The sequence below is a fragment of the Panicum virgatum genome, chromosome 2N (assembly GCF_016808335.1).
Source record: "Panicum virgatum strain AP13 chromosome 2N, P.virgatum_v5, whole genome shotgun sequence".
In the NCBI taxonomy this organism is placed as follows: Eukaryota; Viridiplantae; Streptophyta; class Magnoliopsida; order Poales; family Poaceae; genus Panicum; species Panicum virgatum.
In genome coordinates, this window is record NC_053146.1 from 48545842 (window position 1) to 48555662 (window position 9821).

The window sequence follows — 9821 nt, forward strand, 5'->3', positions numbered from 1 at the left end:
GTGGCTGCAACTCATGGCCCTTGTCTGCTGATGCAAGTAGCCAAAGGGGCGAGCGAGACCATGCTATACGTGCTAATCGTTGTCGGATCGAGCTAGCTATTTGGAGGAAGGTTCGCATGATCCGTTTGGGCAAATAAAGAAACCGGGCGGCAGTAGGTTTGGAGGGGGTAGCGCACATCAGCACCCACCCACCGTGACTGTTAAAGCGTCGACATGCTAACGGTATCCAACAGTACACCGCGCAAAAGAAACCCCATAGAAAATGGCCATCGGTCCTTGGCAGAATTTGGCAAGAACATAAATTTACTGGGCAAATGTTTCTGCCTGGTCGAATTCATCTCTCGTTTCAGGGGGGCACGGTATCTTACAATGAAGTGATGATGAACGGTGCTTCGGGCACATGATCAGCACGGCATAGTTTACTCGCGGGCTCATGCGCACGAACGTGGGCTAGTTTACTTTCTCACTTATACAAGTGTAATTTGATTCGTGGCCAAGGTAACAAAGAATAAGAAGCGTCAGCCGCCACGGCCAGGTCCGGCGAGCGAGATCGATCGGGGTCAGGGGCCCGCCAGCGCCTGCGCGAGGCGCTGGACCCTGGCGGCGATCTCCGGCGGGATCCGCAAGGCGGCCGCCCGGGAGCGGTGCTTGCCGCGCCGGGAGTCGAGGCCCAGCGCGTCCGACACGTCCTCGGAGGTCCACCCGGCGCGCCGGAGCGAGTCCGAGCACCGGTCCGTCTTCAGGACCAGCGCGTCGAGGACGGCCTCGGTGTCCGGCGCGGGGGCCTCCTCGCCGTCGAAGAGGCCGGAGGCGGTGACCTCGACCATCTCGTCCACTTCCCTGTCCCTCCAGCCGCCTTTCTTCAGCATTGACCCGAGCTCGTCGAGGTAGTTGTCGACCCACCGCGGCGTCGACCGCCGGGGTGGCGAGGGGCAGCCTGACGAGGACGACGAGGAGGATGACGAGGCGGTGGAGGATTCCGAGGACGAGGAGTCGCGGCGGCGGCGGTCGGAGGCGGCGTCGCTCCAGAACTCGATCCAGCGCGGGGCCTGGACGGCGTCGAGGCTCCGGCGCGTGCACGACGCCGTGCTCGCGCCGGCGGAGAGCGGGGATGCCAGCGGGGAGGGGACGGCGTGATCCGCCGTCGGCTGGAACGACGACTCGCGGGTGAAGAAGTGGAGCAGGTCGAGGCCGCAGCAGAGCACGCGGTCGTCGGCGACGAAGAAGACCGGGTTCCCGGCGAGGCCGGGGCGGCAGGGCAGGTAGCAGCGGTCGAAGAGCGGCACGAGCAGCGGCGCGCGCCGGATGGCGGAGCGCGCGAGCCGCAGGGCGCGGTCCGGGTCGGCGGGCCGCCGCCCCCAGCCCCGCGGCCACAGCGCGCCCCGCGCGGTCTGCAGCGACGCCGCGGCGGCGGGGAGGTCGAACGCGGCGCGGAGGCCCGCGCGGCCCCGCCAGTCCGGGAACCCGGGGCCCGAGGGCACGCCGAGGGCGAGGACGGCGCGGAGGTCGGGCGGGAACGCGAAGCCGAACTCGGCCTCGGCGCGGGCGAGCTCCGCGTCGTTGAGGCCCGGGAGGACGGCGACCCCGGCCGCGCGGAGGTGGGCAAGCACCCCCGCCGCCACGGCGTGGAAGGAGTGCAGCCCGTGGCGCGGCGACGCGGACGCCGACGCGGCGGCGCGCGTGGACAGGCGGCGGAGCCCCGCCGCGTGCGCCGCCGGGGCCAGCCCGGCCATCCGGTGGTCCACGTCCACCATATTCCTCTCCTCAACTGCTGCGCGAGCTTCCTGGCTGCCTTGAATGCCTCCTCCGGATGCCGGGGGAGAGTGAGAGCAAGTCCTTGAGATGCCGGGGGAAACGGTTGCTTGGCACGATCTCGATGCGGGAGGGGATGATGGAGAGGGGGGCGGGTTATATAGGGGGAGGCGGGCGTAAGACAAGGGTGGGGCCTACGGCCGTGGGCAACGGGCCCTGCGGAGATCTGAGCTGAGCGTGGGGCGAGAAAGCGATGCCGTCGCGCGGGGACGTAACCATCAGCAGCCGTGTGTGTGATTGGAGCTGTGGTGTGATTAGCGTCGGCCGTTTGTGGAAGCGCAGCTCAGCAGGTCCTGATGAACGGCTGGGTGAGGTAGGCAGGCAGCAATAAATCGATGTACTTGCATCACGTATGGTACGAGAGGACTTACTCATCAGTTACTCGGGCTAACCGCTCATCCTTACGATTTAAGATGATCAATGATGTACAGTATTCCTTTCTATCTACTATGTCTCTACTTTTTTTTTTGAAACGAACTATGTCTCTACTATGAATTATAAGGGCATGTGGAGAGTTTTTTTTTTTGTAAGATACTTTCGAACTCAGTTATCCACAAACTAATGAAACGTCCCCCGGTTTTCTAAAGGTTGGTGCGTTATATCTAGAAGAAAAACCATACACGCTTGATTTGTAAGACAATTAATCAAGATTTAAACATTAATTAAAACCGTATGCCTATTTTTGAAGACAATTAACTTCATAATTAAATTCGCGGGAGAAACTTTTTATTTCTAAAAACCACGCTACTATCAGTTGCCATCTTAGCGATGCTTCCTTCCCCATCAAAGCTTTTGCATGTGCGCCACGCGTGCTTAGTTGCTATAGTTAAAATAAAGAGACAGAAAAAAATTTGTTCCTTTTAGCAGTGGCAATACAGCTCAAACACCTCTTTAGGTGAAAGAACATGGATCTTCTTCCTACCACTGTACCCCTATGCTCCAACCAGACAAATGAAATGGCATAAGCTCTGTTCCTGCATTTTGCTCCTCCACCAAAGATTGCTAATTAACCTTTTTTTACTAGGATTGCTAATTAACTTGCAGGGACCAGATCAGTATCGATTTCAAACATACTGGCAATCTTCATATGGCAAGCTTAATTGTACCCTTTTTTCATGCATATGGGATGATAACAAATGACCTTATATTTCGACAGAAAAGTTTCAATTTAACAATGTCTATAATTACACTTCAAGCATGACTCTCCAATGGTTACAAGGTCATTTGTTAAACGGCTTGGAAGTCTCTGATGCAACTTTGTAGTCTTGATTTTTTTTATTGGCCTGTTATTTACTTCCTCTTTTCTTGTGATAGTGATACCTCTTTTGGACCTTCGATCTTGTTGATATATTAACTTAGCAGGGGCTTGCTCCTCTTGTTCATTCAAAAAAAAATAAACACAACAAATGCTCAAATCAAATGCAGTAGCTGTCGAGCTACAGCCTACGGAATGATATACGGGCCATTATTCGGTGCCTGGCTGGGCCAAGGACACCTGTTTTCATAAATCATAACCCCCGGGAAGCACAAGTACATGTGGATAGGGCATCGTCCCTTGCCAGAGCTCGAGGCCATGACTTGCTTGGGAGCACTCGGATCAGATGTCCCCCCAGCCCCAGGGAAAGCGAAGGGGGGATGCTTGCTTAGTTGGCCGCGCTGCTCACCTCTCATCATGCAACCCAATAATGCCCGTCGGAGAAACAGAAAACCCACCGGGTGGCCATGATTTCGGTCCCCCGGAAACCGTGCACCCCTTCATGGGTCCTTCCTAGGAGTAGGTCCCGGCGTACCGCGCCGCACCATCCGGCCTCCTTCCGTCCGGTACCCGGCGTACGGGCTCGCGTACGTCGATGTGATCCCACCGCGCGCGGCAAGTTGGTGCTCGCGGTTTTTCTCCGTGGTGTGCATCGTGTAGACACGATGAGAGGTGTTGACACGGAGGCGCCGCGCTCTGGAGCCTGGATGACAGGCAGGTCGCCGGGGCCGCCGGTGCTAGCTGTGGCTGACTTGGCGTACGCACGAAACCTTGGCTTAATCCAGAGAAAAAGCCTGCAGCTAGCGCCTTGAGACGGTGACAAGGCCTCTACGCACTATCAGTTAGTACTAACTAGCCTATCAACTCTTACTCCTGCATGAACTAATATAATTAATATCTCATCCCTTCTTTCATCGATTAAATATTTATATTCTAAAATACATATTTACCATTATCTAGTTGCAATAGTTTTCATTCTGCAACACACCTCCATGTGTATTTTGTATATATATATAACTGAACTATTTGTTTGCAAATCGTTATTCTTATATCTTGTATCATACAGGCTCAATCCTCTACTCCTCTGGGCAGAAAACAGTACCGTACGTCAGGACTCAGGCGTGGCAACAAACACTGGCGCAGAAGAGCCTCTTGTTTTTTTTAATTAAAATAAAATAAAAAAAGCCTCTTGTTTTACTGCGGCACGTTGCTTAATGATATCCTGATGCTGCAACGCAATACTGTGACTGTGACTGTGACTCTCCCTTGAGTGCAGACAAGGAGACGGTGAGGCCACACGCCCGTGCACGAGCACACAGGGAATTTTTACCGCAGTTGCTTCAGGATCACCAGCTTTTGTCACTTGTGAACCAAAACCGGCAGCCTTCCCGCACTAAAAAATCGCCGGCGGGCCGCTGCCACCTTCTGAGAAAAAACGCTACTACAGCCTTCGCTGCAAGTTTGCAGCAGTTGCACGCGCACCTACCGAGTACTACAGGCGGGTCCTGCAACTGGCAGCAGTCGAGGCCAACCCATGCGGCCATACCCGACGCTTGCAGTAAAAGGGGTAGATGAAAACGGAGAGGGCAACGAGGAGGGAGACTCGGGGTCGTGGTGTCGGTGAATACAGAGCCTGGCTCGCATGTGCGGCGAGCCGGCGAGGCGACTGACTCGACTCCTGGTTCGTGCGGGTGAGTTCGTCAACACGAGCAGGTGGGCCGTGCACGTGCGATCATGTGCGTGGCGGGGCCACGTTTCGTACGGTGGCCTGGGGTCGAAGGTAACGTGAGCCACGTCTCCGCCCTCCACACGGACGAGAGCCATGCGATGCGAGCTAGCACTGTAGAGTTTCTTTTTCTATTTTTGTTGCGCGCGAATCATATGGAAGCTGCAACCTCCGCACCACCTGCAACTCATCGCCATTTAAACTATAGCTTTCTCGCGGAAGCAAATAGGAAGAAACGCAAAAATCTAACACGTTAGCGCAAACTTTGTCGCAAACGAAGTAGTTGGGCCTGATTCTAATACAGTTAATTGGGCCTACATTTTACAAGCCTCTGACAGGATATATAACCTCTAAATAAGGGCTGCCGGATTAAAAAAAATGGGCTGCAAATGAAGCACTACTTCCTTTCTTGACAGGCCTGTTTCCTTGGAACTTTAGGGCCTGCGGTCCGGCCCGGCCCGGGAGAGAACTGTCGTGGGCTTTGGCCTGGGTGTTTCCGGCTGTGTTAGCCTGTTACTGCTTGTTCACACACTGCAGCGAACCCTGGAACTCTGACGACATTTTCCCCAGGCCAGCCAGTCGCTCTATGGCTGTGTGTGTATCTATCCTGGAAGCTGTAACGAAGATACAGCCCGTTGGATGGATGTACTTAGGAAGAAAAGGACAGTGTTGGAATTCCCGACAGTCCCAAGCGAATTCCAGCCCTGGACTGGACCTCCGGAAAGTCGCCGTTTTGAACCGTTCAGGTTCAGCGGAAGCTAAATTACCGAGATATTCAAGACACATGTTTGCGGTCAAACGGAAATCCTTGCAGAAGCAGAACCGTCTACAGCGGTTAGAGCGGTTAGAGCATCTCCAATAGCTCTTGTATAATTTTATCTAAATTTAAAATTTCACAAGTTTTGTAAAAAGATAGAAGATCTCCTATTATATTATAAAGTAACCCAACAGGCTATTTAAATCTGCCCTCTCCATATGTTATTTTGGCAGTGGATCCCACCTCATCTCGTCTCGTTCCCAGCGATTCCTCTGTTCGTCGCCATTGGGCGAATCCATACGTGGCCGACCGGCGGAAGGTAGCCCGGCTCATGGACCCCCGATTCGAGGGACAGTACAACTCCAAGCAGGCCTTCCAGGCGGTGCAGCTGATGCTCAACTACCTCGCCGGCGAGCCCCATAGCCGGCCGTCGATGAAGTGGGTGGTGGAGACGCTGGAGCAGATCGAGTCGATGAAGAGCCAGGCGCGGGAGGCCTAGGGAGGCGGCGCGCGGCGATGACCCGGCCTCGCGGGAGGCGTGCTGGAGGCGTGCGGGATCCGCGGCGCCGTGAGCGGAGCCTCGGCGAGGGGCGGCCGCGACGGCCCAGCGGCGCCGGCGGAGCTCGGGGCCGGCGGCGCTCTGGGAGGCGGGAGACAGGGTGGGGCCATCCTAGCGGGATACAAGAGCCGATGCACTTGGGCGTCGTTTAGTCCCGTACCAATTTTTTTTTTTGTCAAATCAACAATTTGACCTGGCGTCAGGAGAATTTTTCGGACACTAATTAAAAAACTAATTTCAAAACTCACTTGGAAACCGCGAAACGAATTTTTTGAGTCATTTGACCGCATCATTAGCACATGTGGGTTACTGTAGCAGTTATAGCTAATCATACACTACTAATTATGCTCAAAAGATTCATCTCGCCGTGTACATCCAAACTGTGCAATTAGTTTTGTTGTTTAACTACATTTAGTACTCCATACACGTTTCCAAAAGGAGAGGTACAAAGTTCGAGGTGAAAATTTTTGGGAACTAAACACGCCCTAGACATCTTTGCCCAGCAGTGCTCCCTAGATACAAAACGAGAATAGAAGACAAGGTAGATACAAAAACTGTTGGATGAGATTTTTTTATCTCTTTTTCTTTTTTTAACCAACATACTCAAAATACAAGAGTTGTTAGAGATGTTCTTAGCCAGCACCTCGGCGTGAGATCAGCAAGAGCCAAGAGAGGTTGCTACTATCTTGTACTCCCTCCTTCCCTGTTTATAAGGCATACACGTATATCAAAATTCAAACCTTGTCATCTTTGACCAATAATTTGACTATTAAATTTTTATTTTTATAATGCAAATTTCATATGATTGGATTCATAATCAAATATATTTTACAATGACTATAAGTTTATAATCAAAAGTGATATAATATATGATAAATAAATGGTCAAAGTGTTGTTTAGAAGACCGTGTCATGTTCCACCATGCCTTATAAACGGGGAAGGAGGGAGTATCTTGCTTGCCGGACGCGAAGCGAAGCGGATGGGTGCGCGCGCCCCCGGCTGCGGCTGGCCCCAAAAAAGTCAGCAACTTGTCGCGCGTCATCAGTCAGCGAGAGAGGGAGAGCACACACAGAGCAGGCAGCTTTTCCCGGGGGCCGGCGCTCGTTTTCTCCACCCCGTCATCAGTTGGTGGGTCGTTTACTTGGCGATCACCGAGTTGGACAAGCAACCAAACCAACCCAACGCCGCCCCCCCCCCCCCCCCCCCCCCCCCGGCCCTCCCCCCGGCCGGCCCTGCACCGCACGCTAGCCATGCCCGTTGTCCAAAGCCAGCTGGGCTGCATGGCCGGGCGGGACCCACCCCAGGAGACCCGATTTCGGAACGGGTCAGCATGGAAAATGTGGCTTGCAGAGTCTCTGTGTTGAGGTTCGACGAGAACAGGCTGTGTAGAGTTCACGAAAAAGTTTGGGTTTTGCTATCGTAGCACATTTCGTTGTTATTTATAAATAATATTCGATTATGGATTAATTAGTTTTAAAAGATTCATCTCGTACTATTCAGTTAGATTGTATAATTGTGATAAAAAAGTTAGACTGTATAATTAGTTATTTTTTTCATCTCTATTTAATGTTTCATGCATGTGTCAAAAAATTCGATGTAGGAAACTTTTTTTAGAACTAAACAGGCGCCACAGTGTGTTTGCGGGGGGTTGGTGGAATAGCACCTGTTGTACTTTTTTTTTGTCTCTCGAAAGATTGTGTGCTGAAGAGTGAAGACAGGGTACCGCGACGACGATCATGGGGGCGGGCAGACATCCAACACTCCGGCGGATTACTAGGGTTCATTTCCATTCCGTTTATTCTTCCTGGTCCGTTATTCTCGAATTTCCGTGACAACTATGAGCAACGGGCTGTTTGGAACTTTGGATACCTAGTGCTAATGCCCAGAGTGCTAAAGTTTAGCCAAAATTTAAAAATATTAGCAGGGAAACAAGTTCTAAAATTTGGCACCTCTACCTTAGTACATCCAAACAGACAATCTGGTTTTGAGCAGGAGCATCTTGTTAGCTAGCACAGCGAGAGAAGGAAGCGCTATGCATCAGTCCACCTACGAGGCTACGACTCGCATCAGTGTGACGGCACCGCACCGCCGGCTCGGCCGCCGCACGTCCACGTCAGGTCTTTCGCTTGCGCCCGTAACGATCGCTGCTGGCTCCTTCCGTCCTCCCTCCCATAATCCCATTCCTCTCGCGCGCCGTTTCGTGTCACACGGTTCGAAAAGACATCCGAGCTTTTAATGATCGTGGCAGCCAGTCATCCTGTTTCGCGGTCGCGCCTACACCTACCCTCCTCCGGAGAACTTTTTTCACGGAGAAGGGATCAGCGTCCGGTGAAATCAACGTGTGGGCCGTGTTTGGTTTGGCCTGAAAAAAATTTCGCGAAAACTTTTTACAATTTTGACCAATAATTTAGAGTATTAAATAAAATCTAATTATAAAACTACCTGCAGGACTCCTGGTAAATTCGCGAGATCAATCTAATGAGGCATTTGACCGCACGATTAGAGAATAGTTACTATAGCATCACTGTGGCAAATTGTAGATTAATTACCGTCATTAGATTCGTCTAAAAATGTTACACACATCTATGAAAAGGTTTCGCAAATAAACTTCGTTTAGTACTCCATGCATACATTTGTCTTTTTGTGAAATTTTTTTTTAGTCTCAGCCGAACACGGCACTGGTTTAGATGCAAAATTTAAAATTCCAAAAATATCACATCAAATATGTGCTACACATGAATGTAATATTAAATCTAGACTAAATAAAAAACTAATTGCATAGTTTGCTTGTATATTTACGAGATGAATCTAATGAGCTTAATTAGATCAGCATTAGACACTAAATTGCTACAGTTTTTACTACAATAAACATGTGCTAATGGTGGATTAATTAATTTTAATAAATTTGTCTCGTAGTCTACAGACGAGTTTTATAACAAAAATTTTAGGAAACTAAAAGACCCAAGTAACCAAGCACACTCGGGCACTAGGCCAGTCAACCGAAGGCAGTTTCCTGTTCTTACCTCAGGTGCTCGCATCAGGTTCGGATCCGAGCACCACAGTCTAAGAAAAAGAAACTGGCTTGCAGAACGGTCGATCGACGGGCTCAAGCCATCGGCCACAAGTCCGCGCTAGCGCGCTTGCTTTTCCACGCGCAGACAGGTGAGGTGACGAGGAATTCCGGTCGTGAGGTTTCTGGAACGGAACAAGAGCAGCACCCGCACCCCCACCCCCTCCCCACGCCGGCGGTACGGCGGCGCGGACCAAAAAGGACATCGCATTCGTCCTCGGGCCGCGCCGACCGCCGGGTGCTCGACCTTCCCCTACCTCGCTGCTGCCTCCCCCTGCACCCGTTCCACACTTCCACTGCGGTGGGAGGCGAGGGCGCGAGGCCTCGGGCGGCAGGGCCCCGCCGCTCTGGCGCGACGGGTTTGACCCGGTGCACGGTGGGAGGGGCGCACGGGACGGGAGGGGGGACACGGTGGGAGAGCGCGGCGCCCACGGCTCCGGACAGCGCGGAGGAAGCTTCTTATTTGGACCGGCCGAAACAGAGAGGGCGCGGCGCGGCGCACGCTGGTAGCGCGGCCAGTCCGTCCGGCCGAAACAGAGAGGGCGCGGCGCGGCGCACGCTGGTAGCGCGGCCAGTCCGTCCGTCTCCGTCCAGTCCCAGGAAAGCTAGGAGCCCCATCGCCGAAAGCAACCGCCCGCGCCG

At 52.7% G+C, this 9821-nt stretch overlaps 1 protein-coding gene across 1 annotated transcript; it reads right to left on the reverse strand.

Annotated features, from left to right (window-relative positions):
• Positions 1–333: 333 nt before the first annotated feature.
• LOC120660875 lies at positions 334–1864 on the reverse strand. Its single transcript, XM_039939528.1, has one exon. It carries the CDS (start codon positions 1752–1754, stop codon positions 561–563), a length of 1194 nt encoding a protein of 397 aa, XP_039795462.1. The 5' UTR covers positions 1755–1864; the 3' UTR covers positions 334–560.
• Between the last annotated feature and the right edge of the window lie 7957 nt (positions 1865–9821).